Source organism: Brienomyrus brachyistius, chromosome 18, assembly GCF_023856365.1.
Source record: "Brienomyrus brachyistius isolate T26 chromosome 18, BBRACH_0.4, whole genome shotgun sequence".
Classification (NCBI taxonomy): Eukaryota; Metazoa; Chordata; class Actinopteri; order Osteoglossiformes; family Mormyridae; genus Brienomyrus; species Brienomyrus brachyistius.
The window spans coordinates 12,802,076-12,818,377 of NC_064550.1; the positions used below are offsets into that span (position 1 = coordinate 12,802,076).

The following is a 16,302-nucleotide window of genomic DNA, read 5'->3' on the forward strand; positions in this document are numbered from 1 at the left end:
ACCTGCATGTGTCTGTACTGTGGCAGGATGCCAGACTAGGCAGAGGGGACCTGCGTAACACTGGACTGCACATACAAAGTCGAACCCTCAACCCTGGAGTTGTGAGGTAACAGCCATCCATGACGATGACATCATCACAACGATTATTCCAAATTACTACAGTTTTGTCCAATGAAAATTCATCCTTAAATGTCCTGTTTATTTTCTCCAAAAGTGCTGGTGAGGATGATTACATGCATCCTGAGGAGTGATGGCAATTAATGCTGATCCACAGAAGGAATTGCTGTAGCAGTTTTCACTAGCCAGGGTGTCTTCAGTAAATAACCTGCAGAATAAATGAATGTTAAGTTACATTAATGATCTATATCAGGGCTACTCAGCTATTTTTTCCTGAGGTCCAAATTCTTTCAACCAAGTCTGTTGGGGGTTACATCGGTCCATTTCAGTACCCCAGAGCTATATAGATGGGTAATTTGTATTTATCAACACTTAAACTACTTTTTTATAACAGTACTTGTAATAATGTTGGACATAACTGGATAGTTTGTTCTAACCAGGTGTTTGAATTGGTTTAAATGCATAAGAAGTTAAAGTGCTTTTGTGACCTCATTACACAAAAGGCACACAAATGGATACTGTGTCTAACAATAGTAGCACTGCAACAACAGCAGTGCATGCGAATAATAACAGTAATAATGAAGTCAAAATGCATATTTACTGCCAGAATTCCAGTTACGGCATAGAGTGAGCTGCTGGACCCAGCCTCTCTCAGCCTGTCCTCCATCTCTCAGCCTGTCCTCCATCTCTCAGCCTGTCCTCCATCTCTCAGCCTGTCCTCCATCTCTCAGCCTGTCCTCCATCTCTCAGCCTGTCCTCCCTCAGCCTGTCCTCCATCTCTCAGCCTGTCCTCCATCTCTCAGCCTGTCCTCCATCTCTCAGCCTGTCCTCCATCTCTCAGCCTGTCCTCCCTCAGCCTGTCCTCCATCTCTCAGCCTGTCCTCCATCTCTCAGCCTGTCCTCCCTCAGCCTGTCCTCCATCTCTCAGCCTGTCCTCCCTCAGCCTGTCCTCCATCTCTCAGCCTGTCCTCCATCTCTCAGCCTGTCCTCCATGTCTCACCCTGTCCTCTCTCTACCTGTCCCCTTCATCCTCTCTCAGCCTGTCCTCCATCTCTCAGCCTGTCCTCCCTCAGCCTGTGTCCATTCTGGTTATCCTGTTCTGTATTATCTTTGTTCAGTATTTTCCAATGCGATGAGCTAACCTGCCTCCCTCTGCTGCCTGTTTAGCATCCAATCGCATTCTGCTTTGTGCTTTTCTTTGTATGTCCTGCTCTGCAGCTTGCATTGTGAGATGTCTTTCACTGGACCTCCAGAATGTTTTTGTGAATGCAGACTTTCCATCATCCATCTCCTCCCATTTCCCTCTCCCCTCTATCTTAAAATCAACTAATTATTTTGCCATGATATGAAACTAATACTGCCAGCACATTATAATTAATGCACAAAAGTTTTTGCAATAATAATATAGCAAGAAACTGGAAAGTGAATTTATAAGAATTAAGTGAACATATTCACATTCATTGTCTTTTTCTTTCTCTTTCCCAGTCTCTCTCTCTCTTCTCCCCCTTTCTCTCTATCCAGGTCTCTGCCTCTCTGTATGTCTCTTCCTGTCTTTGTCTCTCACTCTTGGTCTCACCCTCTCTGCCTGTCTATCTGTCTGCCTCACTCAGGTTGCCCTTTGGGAGCAGCCGGTAAGTGTGAGAATCCTTGTTCTATGCTTTGTGTCTCACACCAGGAGATTAGAATATTCCTGCTCTTCATAAATCACCATGACAGGACTGGGCCCATATTACACCTAAAATAATTTACTGCTTGCTCTATTATCCTGTGTGTGTGTGTGTGTGTGTGTGTGTGTGTGTGTGTGTGTGTGTGTGTGTGTGTGTGTGCACGTGTGCATGTATGTGTATGTGACTGTTTCAGGATCTGCTTTAGGGGTGAGCTAACGGTCACCCAGTCCATCAGCAAGTGTCGATTTGTTGTTTGACCAAGTACATGTACAGTAGTAGTAAGTGTGTATAGGTGCAGTATGTGTATCTGTACGTGTGAATATGGGGAATCTGCATATGTATGCATGCATGTATGTATGTATGTATGTATGTATGTATGTATGTATGTATGTATGTATGTATGCATGTATGTATGTGTGTATGCATGTATGTATGTATGTATGTATGTATGTATGCATGTACTGTATGTATGTATGTATGTGTGTATGTATGTATGTATGTATGCATGTACTGTATGTATGTATGTATGTATGCATGTATGTTTGCATGTATGTATGTATGTTTGCATGTATGTATGTGTGTGTGTGTGTATGTATGTATGCATGCATGTATGTATGTATTTATGTATGTATGTGTATCTACGTGTTGTAGTAGGGGCTCCAGGCTCCATCATGCTGCCAGGTCAGGACAGCCCATCACACACACCCAGTCGTGTAATCATATCTTTTTGGGGACCGCTCATTCATTTGTATGGGAAAAATGTTAATGCTAACTATGACAACCTTAACCCCCACCCAGCCCCAACCATAACCATAGGTAACCAAGCAAAATACAAGAGTTTTTTCGTTTAGTTTTTTCATCGCATTAAAAAATCAAGTTTTCTCATATGGGGACCTTACTGGTCCCCATAAGGTAAAAAAAAACGGGTATTCATTATGTTGTGGGGACATTTGGTCCTCACAAGGTAACGTATATCTGGACCACACACACACACACACACACACACACTTTTTCTGCAATGATTCTACAGTGGTCCTTGCTTCTTGCCTTTCTGTAGTTTATTTCACAGCGTTATCAGTCTCCCATAACTTTGTTACCTCCTCACCAGACCATCAGTCGCCCGTGAATAAAAGGACACGAACAAATGCAAGGCCGCGGCGCAGAAGGTCTCCCTGGAGGTCCAGAAGCCCGCCCTGCCCCCACCCTCAGTGCATCAAGGAAATGCCAGCGTGGAAAGTTCCGCGTCCTCCTCCTCCTCCTCCTCCTCCTTCTGAAGCACAGATGCCTTGTAGGTCCTTCAAAGGAGAGCGATCAAAGACAGCAGACTCACCCTTCACTGTTTTTTTAATGCTACCTCCAGAAAGTCGAAGTGGGATGTTTAGAGCATCCTTGTACGGGGAGGCTCATGTTCGGCTGGGACCCAGAGGCGTTGGCGGCACCCCACCCCCGCCCCACGTCCTCCCACATGCTCTTCGTGATGTCCGCCTGGGAGACCAGCAACACCTCCACCTCCAGCTCCACCCACTTCCCTGCTTGCGCTGTCCAGACAGGGGGAGGAGGGCTGGCTGACACCCTGTCCCGACCGCAGAGCAGTCATCGCACATTCCGGAACCGCAGACGGAATCTCTTAAGAGTCTCCGGGGAAAACGTTCACATCACTCTCTGCATTTCTGAATCCCATTGGTCTTGGTCTAGCACAGAGGCCCTGCAGCTGAAGAAGTCGAGGCGGCCCCCCGGAATCCTTCCCATCCATCCCTCGCTCTCTTTCTGAAATGTCCTGATACACTTTAGCGACACTAATTCGGAAAAATTATACCAACTAGGCTAATTGAGTTCAAATGCAAGGAATTGACTTCATCTGAAGATAATTAGATTGGTTCGCATTTAACTCAATTGTATGGAAGATCGACAGCGAGAAAATGTAGCTGCGCTGTGTTCTGCTCATGATTTGTTCATATAAATCGTTCGATTAACTGAGATCTGTATCTGCTTTAGCAAATAACCAGTGGTGAAGTTATGAAACCAACCCTGTAAGCATGGACACAGTGCCTGACTTTACCCAGTACTCACTCAGTGTCTCTGCATCACACACACCCACATAGCGCCTGTCTTTCTTTTTCTCCGCACACGCACGCACACACACTGTGTAATCGTACTACTTTCAAATTCCCAGTCTCCCTGATCTTCCTCCCAGTTCAAGAGAACTTCAGGGACCAGTGGTTTGCAGCGATGACTGAGGCTTTGGCTAGAGGTGAGCTAAAAGTATGCATGTGAGCGTAAAGAGCAGAAATCAAACAGGAAGTGAACGGGGGATGATTAATGAGCTTCCTCCTTAACGAATGTGAGGTCATGGCGAGGCGAGCTACGGTCCAGTAGCCCGTGTGTCACAGTAAAGGGCGGGACGGCTGCTTGTTAGCTACCTCACGCAGTCTTTCCTGAACGCTGATGATGCGTTGATGAGGCCGAACCTCACCCTGGCTTTTCACCCTCACCTGCCAGTCGGAGGCGAGAATAGCGAAATGCTAAATCGATGCGTCCTGGCATCTTGTCAGTGGGAGGTGTTGGCGAAATGCCGTAGCTGGATATCGACATGGCAGGGAACGAGCGAATCGCCCCGCTGACGCACGCGCCTGGCGGCTCCAGCGGCCCACATGTGACACGTGAGGCCGCGCTGATGCTCCGTGCTGACAGCAAGTGTTAGTTGGGAAAGGCCTTTGGGGGCTGATCACCTAGAGGTGGGGGCTACTGACAGTAATGCCATTCAGACCCCCTCCCGCTTCCACACACACACCAATAGAGTCACATAGAGAGACTCTGCCAGGAGATACAGGCCCCCATGACTGGCTGTGGCGGGGGGGGCTGGCACATCACAGGTACCAGCCGGGTGAGAGGATTGGCCTGTGGGAGAAGCGACACTTATACCATCATTACTCACAGCGCTCATTTGGCAGAACAGCGGGACGGAGCGGCTGAGCGTGTGTGTGTGCGAATTATGTTTATGTTACCAAGAAACTAAAAATGCCGAAAGTCTCGTATATTGTTTGGTTACTTATGGTTAAGGTCAGGGCTGCGTAGGGTTAAGGTCGTCATGTTGGGATTTGAGTTTTCCCTCATAGAAATGAATGGAGAGTCCCCACAAAGATATAATTACAAACCTCTGTGTGTGTGTCAGTGTGAGCCTCTGCTGTGAGGAGCACTGGAGAAGGATCCGCGAGGAAGAGGCTCACAGAGATGGAGGATGAAGTGTCTCTCTCCTTCCCCCTCCCTCTCCTTCCCCCCCTCCCTCTCCTTCCCCCTTTTCTGCTCCTCTTCCCCTATTATACAGAGACTGCAGATGCATAAATAGCCCTGTCTGATGGTAACAATGGCAATGTCCCCAGGGTATTTTTTATAAACTGCCGCTGATTGGTTTTGCTGTGTTGTTACCTGTGCAGCACTGCAGTGTCACTGTGTGTATGTGTGTGTGTGTGTGTGTGTGTGTGTATGTGTGGGCTTGCCTGCCTCTGACAGTGTGTTTGTATGAGTACATATTTCACAAAGAGTATGTGAGTCTGTAATTTGAGTTTTGCAATGTGTGTTCCAGTGGAGTGTATGTGTCTGTGTATATCTCTGCCTTTATTTCCATTATGATGTATCAGTGGCCTTGCTAACTTATTTGGATCCTCAACCGCTTATTCACCTGATGGAGTGCATAAACGTCTTACACTGTGTATGTTTAGGGGGGTTAGGGGGTGGGGGTGCAGAATTAGCTGTTTGTCATTTAAAATTAAAAACAGGAAAGTGACACCGATTCAGTCACTGGCGATAGTATCAGCTGTTAGGAGCAAAGCTTCTCCCAAAACACCACAAAACCCCGAAAGCAATTTAGTTCAAGGGTTTTATGGGCAGAGTAAATATGCACAGAATGGAAAAGGGTTGGCGGACAAACAAGGCAGAAGAGAAGAGCCAGATTCAGCAGAACAGAAACGGAGGCGTGGGAGAACAGCAGCGGAGCAGGAAGATGTCAGAAGAATGGGGAAGAGTGCCGGGTCGTCATGTCGCGCCTGATCCTCAGGACGCCCCCTGCTGGCCTGTTTGCCATCACTCACAGCACCAGCAGCAACATCTTGGAGAACATAAGGAGCTGTTAAGGAGCTGGTGACAGTTCTCCTTGGCCTGGGGTGGCATTTCTTTATCAGACACTGGAAGCAGGTACCGTGAATGAAAGAGTTAAAGGTGTCCAATAAGTCAGTAAACAGTAAGCAATGACATCAGACAGGAGTGAATATGTCCAATAAGACAGTAAACAGTAAGCAATGACATCAGACAGGAGTGAATATGTCCAATAAGACAGTAAACAACAAGCAATGACATCAGACAGGAGTGAATATGTCCAATAAGACAGTAAACAGCAAGCAATGACATCAGACATGAGTGAATATGTCCAATAAGTCAGTAAACGGCAAGCAATGACATCAGACAGGAGTGAATATGTCCAATAAGACAGTAAACAGTAAGCAATGACATCACACATGAGTGAATATGTCCAATAAGACAGTAAACAGTAAGCAATGACATCAGACATGAGTGAATATGTCCAATAAGACAGTAAACAGTAAGCAATGACATCAGACATGAGTGAATATGTCCAATAAGACAGTAAACAGTAAGCAATGACATCAGACATGAGTAAATATGTCCAATAAGACAGTAAACAGTAAGCAATGACATCAGATGTCAGTGAATGTGTCCAATAAGACAGTAAACAGCAAGCAATGACATCAGACATGAGTGAATATGTCCAATAAGACGGTAAACAGTAAGCAATGACATCAGACAGGAGTGAATATGTCCAATAAGACAGTAAACAGCAAGCAATGACATCAGATGTCAGTGAATGTGTCCAATAAGACAGTAAACAGTAAGCAATGACATCAGACATGAGTGAATATGTCCAATAAGACAGTAAACAGTAAGCAATATCAGACATGAGTGAATATGTCCAATAAGACAGTAAACAGTAAGCAATGACATCAGATGTCAGTGAATATGTCCAATAAGACAGTAAACAGTAAGCAATGACATCAGATGTCAGTGAATGTGTCCAATAAGACAGTAAACAGCAAGCAATGACATCAGACATGAATGAATATGTCCAATAAGACAGTAAACAGTAAGAAATGACATCAGATGTCAGTGAATGTGTCCAATAAGACAGTAAACAGTAAGCAATGACATCAGATGTCAGTGAATGTGTCCAATAAGACAGTAAACAGCAAGCAATGACATCAGACATGAGTTAATATGTCCAGCAAGCCATTAAAGAGAAAGTTATGACATCAGACATGAGTGAAGGTGCCCATTAACATATTAAACAGCAAGCAATGACATCAGACGTGAATTAAGGTGTCCGATAAGACATTAAACAGCAGGCAGTGACATCAGACATGAGTGAAGGTTTCCAATAACACATACCATAGTAGAATAAAATGTTCGCCCCCATCACCTGAGAGAAGACACTGTACCTCCAGTGACCATCGGCTAAGTGGCTGTTAGCCAACCAGATCCTGCTGCACGCATGCTTTCCCTGCCATCCTTCGCCGCCAAACAGACAACGAATAATGGCTGATAAGCGATGGCATCCTGGGGAGTAAAACAAGAAGGAAAAGCTGCATCGAGCTGGAGGGGGTCTGCCAGAACGTTCCGTAGATCCAGGAGATACATTGCTGCGGCGTGTAGAGAATAGTCTGAGCTGAATATCTGCAAGAAGTCATTCGGAAAGTTGTACAGAGGAGTAAAAAGAGAGGGAGAGATAGAGAAGACGCATGAATATGGATAGTCTTTACTTTCCCTTCTTAAATTCAATTTACATTTTTAACATTCTCGTTTTAGTTAACATGGTTCATAACTTTGAAAGGGATCCTAATTACCGCTCAAAGCGCCACCCACAACACCTGAGTATTCATACCCACACAAACAGCTCTATCAAGCAGGCATGATAAGGCTGAGCTGGGAAAATAAATACGCGAAAAACATCCATGCAAAACGCGTACTTAAAATACCTGTGCTGCAGTTATGTCACACAAATCACATAAATATTACTAAGAATTTGCAATTAGAACATTTCACTTAGTTATCTTAATTATACTTCAATGCCAAGATGCATAATGGACATCTGTCACACAGTACAACATAGGCCCAATTACCATATGTATTTCAGTGGAATCGATGCTGAAGACATGGCAACCGAGTTCAGAAATTACGGATCTATGAAGCCGGTGCAGAAATGAAAGCATTAGCTGATGGCCTTTGGGGAGCCTCTGTGCATCTGGCCATGTGATCCTGCCTGTTTTGGTCTCCTGATGTCTCCCTTCTTCCATGCAGAGGCTATTAATTGGCTGGATTTTGTCGCCTAGGTTACATGGACGTTCCGGAACGCAAAAGGGCTCTTAAAACAAAGGCACGCAATTATGAAATCCACTTATCGAGGGACTGTGCCTGGAATAAACGTCATTTTATGTGACGTTTATCTCGGCTCTCTCATCCCATTCCCATCCAGACTCCTGCTTTTGTCACAAAACTATTGGTGAACAAACAAAATATTCATGAATCAATACAATTTACCAAGAATTCAAAAGAAAACAATGCAGAGCTCACCTTTCTTCTTCCTGAAAAAACACATCTTTCATGAAAAGATTTTTTTTTTTTTTAATAATCATTGTTATTTTCCTCTCTCTGACTATGGGGGGGGCGGGAAGAAATCAAGCTGTTGTCTCAAAAGCTTCCCTGCCTTTTAAGCCTGTTTTTCTTTCCACCACTGCGTGGCCATTAAGATTGATTGTCTTTCTACCTGCCCAGGCACTTTCAGGGATAAAACAGGTTCCTAATAGGGGGGTGTCATCGCTAGGTGGCAGCGCTCCCCCCCCCCCTCCCCCATGGTTGCCTTGGATACACAGCTCCACCCATGGGGCTCACCTGGTGCCTTTATGGAAAGCTGTGTTATGGCTGATGTCATACCTCATTTATGCAACTCAGTCTCAGGGATGTGTGACCCCCGCCCGGTTAATGCTGAGGTCCAAACTGCCCTCCTGTTCCTCTAGCCTAAGGGTGTTAACCACTGCCCTCAAGGTGAAAACTGGATGCAGGGGTTTCAGACAATTCCTTTGTAGCACATGATTAGTACATAAGTAATGGAGAGAGTCATTCAATGAACTATTTTGATAAAGCAATTAGGCACTTATTAAAAATTACAAGCTATGGAGCTAGAAAGTATAGATGCCACTGATGCATCACTAATGCAGACGTCACTGGTCTAGTACTCAGGACTAAATCTGCGTGAATTGAACACAGAACCTGTTATTAAAGTCTTAATATGATCGGAGTGGACAAGCAGCTCACCCTTGCGTTACATTACCACACTCTCCTTCTTGGCAGCGTTGCTCCATTCACTCCAAAAGTAGGCAACTTAATTGTCAATGAATTCATTCAACTCCAACTCAAGTTCCACAAATCTCAAGGGCGGAGCCGCCTGTTGAAGCATTTGATTATGTGTCCATCCGAAACTGCATGACTAATAAGATAAGATCAAAATGTTAACCCGTAACTGGCGAATAAGAAATATCACAGCACTAATTTGCATGTGACCAATGAGAGTGATCAGAACACGGATCTGTGCCGGACCCATAAGCAGAATCGCAGCACTGATCTGTACGTGGCCAAACTGGTGTCTCAGAATAGGGTCATATCTCCACCTGCTGTTGGTACATGGTACTGCAACGACAGAGGTCAAAACTCATCTGACTGCCAATTAGGGTGCCAATGTGGGCAAGTGGAACTGGCATTTACAGACACATTGTAAAATTACTGGTTTGACCCCCACCCCTCCCCGACAAAATCTACCAGGATTCCACTTCCAATCAGGCATATCTAAAGAGCAGGATCAACGCCACTTGAAATTAATTTATGGTTATGGACCTGAAACCACCCATTTAATTTAGGGGTTAGGTGGCAAAAAACAGGTTGGAATAATCAATTCATTGTCCCATTGCTAAATATAGCCATCCATACATCTCCCATAAGTGTTTGTCCAGTGACAGCCTGGAACCTGTGTCAGGAGGAGTAGGGCACCGTGCAAAGGATGCCCTGGACAGCATGTCTGTCCTTCACAGAGATATTTATTACGCATAGTGAGCTATTAAAGTTGTACCGTACCAATAATGTATAATATATTGTAAAAGAGCCGTCTGTACCGTTCACATGCAAAACCTTCTTAAACACGAGGCGAAGGGCATGTCCATGGTCGTGGTAGACTATTCTGGGGTTTCCGATATACTCGCTCCCCTCCCCATACACACACGCACAATGAAAATGATTATCGGAATATTTTTTTTATTTCATTTTACTTGTAATACACTGTGGGTGTTCGGGTTTCCATGGCAACCCCGTTTACTCGAATACCAACGCAGAAATTATTCCGGTTTGCGCGCAGGTCTGCGTGCGGCCAATATCAATTCACTGTTCCTCCTTCTCCATAATCTCACCTCCTCGTTTTCTCCCTGATGCCAAAATTGAACTTGAGGCGAGAGGGTTTTAGAGAGGAAGTTGGGGAGGGATGGGCAGCTGTTATTTTGAGTAAGTCTCATGTTATATTTATTTATAGCCAATAAAATTGTTTTTTTTTAAGAGTGGGCAGGAAAAGAGTATGGGGGGGACCTGATGAATAAATATGAGCAGCGTTCAGGTCAGTGGCTGAGCCAGTGAAATTGGAATGGTTCTTGGGTGCCCCCCCATTCATTCCATTCACTCTGAGTGACGTCGTTCCTAAATGCCCGTATATGATGCAATTACAATTTTAGTAGTAGGTCGCATAATTGCATGAATCACTACGATAATTAATGTGCAATTTAACTATTTTTTAATTTTTTTCCACTTAAAAGAAGGAAGACATTGATGCCCCCGCCCTCCTTATACAGGCTATCATCTCGCGCTGTCACTGACTTCGGTGTGAGATAACAGTTCTAAATATATAAGAAGCAAAACACAGAATAAAGAGGGCGGGTCCTTCTTAAATAGATTCCGTTTAGGTATTTATAATCAATGTTGACAGCAATATATAAAAAACATAAATTATCTTCCCAAAATCAGCCGTTAAGAAACTAAAGTTTCCCAGTAAGCAGGTTAAAAAATCCAATTCATGTGGGCTGCCCGTAAATATGGTTTATGGACACTGAGGGATATCGAAAAGAAAGGCAGTATATCTTTTCCATAAACTAGCGTATACAACGACAAGTAATGGCGAAATTGAATGGTAGCAACGGAGTGTTGAATTTATAAATATGCCGCACAGCGTCTTTTACTCTCTCTCTCTCTCTCTCTCTCTCTCTCTCTCTCTCTCTCTCTCATGCTCCGTCTGACCCCGACTCCCTCCCCACTCCCTTCTTACTAAAGTCTCTATGAGTCATACTAGGATGTTTAACAGTTCGGGAAACGTTTCGTTTCTGCGTATTTCCAAATATCGAGATTAATTCAATTACCAGCACAATCAGTATACAGGAACTGACTGGAAATGTGCGTCACCTTCATTGGAAATGGACGTTTGAATAACACCTTTAATATTGTGAAGCTGCCCTTATCTCGCCGGCATATGTAATCGGAAATTCATCTCTCTTCCCATTCAGAAAGGCCACCTGAATGGGACTCGCATGCCCTCTGCGCTCTCTTCCAGCACTTACTGGGAACATTTAAATGAAAGCCCTTATTTACTGATTCCATATTCACATAAACACTCACACTGTCACTGGCTCGCTTATTGTGTGGACTGTACGGTAAGCCTCGCAGATAACAGCCGACGCACAGCCCTGGATAACTGACTTCGGCGAATTACTTATAGTCTAATATTCTGAAGTCGGCCACACTTTATTTGAGGGACATGAATAATGCAGCAGTACACGCTTAATTAATGCATTAATTAACCAGTAACTAAATGTTAGTTATGTACTGATGCCATGTTCATTCACCAGTAATCAATCATGACAGTTCATATATTCCATTCAGGCACTATATTAGTTAACAGTTAACTAATTAGTTAATAATGGTAAGGCAACTCGAGGGGGTACAAACTACTTATTTACTCATTTACTACTCAAGAACAAATAATGAACTGACATATGTTTCCCCTTGAATTACGTGACCCTTGAGGGTACCCGGAAGAACAAAAGTCTTTATATAAGAATGCACTGACTTCACGCCTGCTTTGTCAACTTTTTGTGAACAGTGGATGACAAGTATATCGTTTGTAAGTAAGATAAAAAAAAAAACATTTCATTGTGCTCCTTACAGTTGTAATGATAAATGCACCAGAATCACTGTTTCAGCTTTTGAGAAAGAATTCACATATATCTCTTTGAACAAACTGCATATCGCCAGTCGAATACATAGCCTTAAGACCAAATCTCTGTAGATAAGGCCAGTATATAATACATTATGCACATCACATACGATTAAATAATTCCAAGGGCTTATACCAGGAACGCACCAACAAGACGCAGCATCGCAGCGCTTGAAAGCAATCGCCCAGGGATGTGGATGTTCAGCAGATGCATACTGTTGTGCGAGATGTTTATTTCGCTCTAGAGGTAGTTTACACCCGGGCCGGCGTCTTGCATGATGCACAAAGCCCACCTCAAAACATGGAAATCAATAAGTCATGTTCACTTTGACGGTGAGTAAACCTTCCTCCTATATCACCGCACCGCCTCGGATGGCCCCGTCTTAGCCGGTCACGCTGACATGATGCGGAGCTGCAGGAGCTGGATGCTAAATTCGCTCTGCTTCTCCTGTTCGGAGCAGCTTTGCTGCCTGAGTGGTACCTGCGCTCCATATCACAGCACCATGACTGCGCAGCTGACAAGCTGTCTTCACTTTCCCCCAGAGACGTCTCCTCCAGACCCCCTAGAGACCCACCAGACCACTCCTGTCCGCTCAGTCCTATCCTCCCCCGTGACTTAAAAAAAATGTCGGGAGAGGTACATTCTTCCACCGTTCGTTGTATCTTTTAAGAGTTTTAATAAATAGATATATTTATTTCTTCAAACAAGTTGACGTAAACACATAAACACATTTCTCTATAGGTTTCACACGTTATGTGGTCTTTATAAAATATGGAGGAAGACGCACATAAACTGCCTAGATCTGCCCTAAAATGACAATGTTCAAAGTGCTTTGTTCATATTTTTTAGCAGTTTTTGTATGCACATCCTCTTAACCATCTGTTAGAAAAATATGAAACGCGCGTGCGAGGAATACGGGGAAAGTGTTATAAGAAGGGATTTAAAACGTAATGGGGTTTGACCTCCCTACTTCGCAATCTGCAGCTGAAATTCGGTTACTTCCCAATAGCTAGTCTCCGGAAAACGTTCTGCTCCCTGGCTCCCCCTACTGGGGAATATTCAGAAAACAGCGGCGCCGTAGAGAGGCTGAAACGTGTTTATGTAAGATGTTACCCAAAAAAGTGCACGATATTTTGAATAAAAGTTTTTGATATATCATTACTGTCAGATTTGCTGATGTTAAAAATGAATGGATAGACTTATTATCTTAATAATGAGAGTATAATATACAGTTAGGTCCATAAATATCGCAAATTGATAAAGTTATTACTATATTAAATAAATGTGGGCTTGCAGTGCAGACTGTCAGCTTTAAATCGAGGGTATCTGCATCCAAATTCGGGGAATGGTTTAGGAATTACAGCACTTTTTAAGGGAGTAAAAGTAATTGGACAATTGACTGACAAGCTGTTCCATGGCTAAGTGCAGGTTGTTCTTTCATTATGTTATTAACATTTAGGTAGGTAAAATGTCTGGAGTTGATCCCAAATGTGGGATTTGCTTTTGGAAGCTGTTACTGTGAACATGTGGACTGAAGAGCTGCATGCAGGTGAAGCAGCTGATCATTAGGCTGAGAAAAAATACACCTGTCAGAAAAGTGGCAAATCAACAATCTGAGATATTCTTAAAAAGACGGAATTCACTGGTGCCTCAGCAACATTAACGGGCCAAGACAACATTATAATCAACAATATAATGTGTTATGGTTGTTAATAGAAGATGCTGTAATGCTTTATTAATTCTTATAGCAGCCATTATAATGCATTATGAAGGTATCTATAGTGCATTATAGATGAGAGCTTCATTGGAGCTTATGAAGTATTATAATCAACAATATAATGCCTTGTGATTGTCAATAGAAGATGCTGTAATGCTTTATTAATTCTTATAGCAGCCATTATAATGCATTATGAAGGTATCTATAATGCATTATAGATGAGAGCTTCATTGGAGCTTATGAAGCATTATAATCAACAATATAATCTTATGATTGTCAATAGAAGATGCTGTAAAGCTTTATTCATTCTTAGTAGTAATGCATTGTTGATGGTTTGTAATGCAGATATATTACATTATAGATGAGAACTTCAAGTAAGATGTTACCGAATATTTTTCAATGGCCATGTCACCTGACCTCAACCTGACAACTGCAGTAAGGCGTGCCGAGGCGTCCCTAGGGGGGAAGCCTAGCATTTGGTAATGTGCGTGGGATCCAGATATCAGGCCTCCCTTTCTGTATGTTTGCCCTAAATACAGTAGCACTGAATGGAATGGATGAGGACTTATTCCTTCACCCAGATTTTTGTGATGTCACATGGTATACATATTATCGATTACTTGTGTTATGCTTCATGTATTATGACTGTGTAAAACTGCTTATTCGGGGTTTGGTCTGGTGATGCCCTGTGTGACACTTGTGTTATCATTGGCTGTCCAGCAGGGATCTGCCTTTCTTTAACTGGGAATGTACATTATTAGTAGCACACTGAAGAATGCATTAGGCCTAAACACATTTGTACGGAGACATCGAGCAATAAAATCGTATTAAGTAAAGTGCAACCTCTTCTTTCGTTACTTGATTTATTCTTGTTTGCAGTCCAGCACTCTGATAAGGTGTCATATCATTAGGATTGAAGCCTGTGTTTCAGCACTTTGGTTACCATGCATAAAAATGTCTGTATTATCTAATTGGCTCATACGATATTTTAGCTAAAACCCCTTGGGTTAAACCTGAAAGCGTTACAGTTACATCTTGAGCTCGTCAGTTCAAATCCATTGTGATGGCGTAGAAAATCATGAAAACTGTGTTACTGTCCAGACAAGTATGGACCTAACTGTGAATCATTCTGTCATTTATAGCCCTGCAGCAGGACTGCATGGTATAATATTGATTTCATGGTCTTCAAGAAAGTATCAGATATGTAAGGATGGACCATATCTACCATACTTTCTGTAAATGGATCATTACCTGCCTTTTCTTGTATGAGATTATAGGGGTGTGGATACAATTATATTTTATTATTATTATTATTATTATTATTATTATTATTATTATTATTATTATGTTATCCTATATGTATTATTATGTTAACCTTTCAAGGAGTAGGGCCACCATTCAGAACAGCTTCAGTTCTTCACGGAATGTTGACACCACAGTCCTGAACTGTATGTACTGGCATATTTAATTATTCTTCAAGAAAAGCCACCAGTTCACTGAGGGATGAAGGAGGTGGAAAAGTCCTTCCCACTCTGTACTCCAGAATGTCCCATAAAGGCTCTCCGATGTTCAGATCCACGAAACCACTGTTTGTTTATTTAGCAGCCTCTATGTGGACATGCAAAATTTCCTTCTGGATAAATAAAGTATCTCTATCTATCTGTCTATCTATCTATTACCATTTTAGCAGATGGGAACATCATAAGCGAACAGGGTTTGTATTGTAAGACGCGCACAATCCTCTAAAATGGCCTTCTACTCACTGGCCATTATGCACTCATGCCGAGAGACCATCACATCTAATGACTGCCATTAGATGACTACAAATACGATTAAAAACTCCACACCATGTTTCACAGTGTAAACCCATCTGGCTGTAGGAAAAGTGGTGAAAGTTGTCTCGTCGGACCATATCGCTTTTTTTATTGTGCAGGAATCCTTGTTTTCTGCTCTGTGAATCTAGTTGTGCTTTTTTTCTGTATTAGCCTTGGATATAAGTTGCTTCCAAACACTAAATAAATACACTGATCAGCCATAACAATAAAGCCACTAACAGGTGAAGTGAATGACAGTGATTGGTCAAATTGTGATGGCTAGACAGGTCAGAGCATCTCCAAAATGGCTGTGTGTATGTGGGTCCGATCCTACAGGAGAGCTACTTTAGCACAAATTACTGAAAGAGTTAATGGTGGCCGTCATAGAAAGGTGGCAGAACACACAGTGCATCAATTTTTGCTGCATATAGGGCTGTGTAGCTGCAGACCAGTCAGGGTGTCCACGGTGACCCCTGTCCTCTGCCGAAAAGCACCTGCAAGTGGCATGTGAGCATCAGAACTGGACCATAGAGCAATGGAAGAAGATGACATGGCTGCCGAGTCACGTTGTCTGTTACATCATGTGGACAGCAGGGCGAATGTGCGTTGTTTACCTAGGG

At 43.1% G+C, this 16,302-nt stretch overlaps 1 protein-coding gene across 2 annotated transcripts; it reads right to left on the reverse strand.

Moving 5' to 3' along the window:
- Positions 1-5,629: 5,629 nt before the first annotated feature.
- LOC125712957 (uncharacterized) lies at positions 5,630-8,641 on the reverse strand. 2 transcript variants are annotated; one of them, XM_048983597.1, is made up of 3 exons: positions 8,421-8,641; positions 7,970-8,030; positions 5,630-7,523 (listed from the first exon to the last, which is right to left on the reverse strand). In XM_048983597.1, exon 3 carries the CDS (start codon positions 7,057-7,059, stop codon positions 5,959-5,961), a length of 1,101 nt encoding a protein of 366 aa, XP_048839554.1. In that variant the 5' UTR covers positions 7,060-7,523; positions 7,970-8,030; positions 8,421-8,641; the 3' UTR covers positions 5,630-5,958. The 2 variants fall into 2 exon arrangements, with proteins under 2 accessions (XP_048839554.1, XP_048839555.1); XM_048983598.1 differs by lacking the exon at positions 7,970-8,030.
- Between the last annotated feature and the right edge of the window lie 7,661 nt (positions 8,642-16,302).

Bases quoted from the DNA above. Each gene is read 5' to 3' on its own strand.
- LOC125712957 (XM_048983598.1), bottom strand. From the start codon at position 7,059: ATGTCTGATGTCATTGCTTGCTGTTTACTGTCTTATTGGACACATTCA.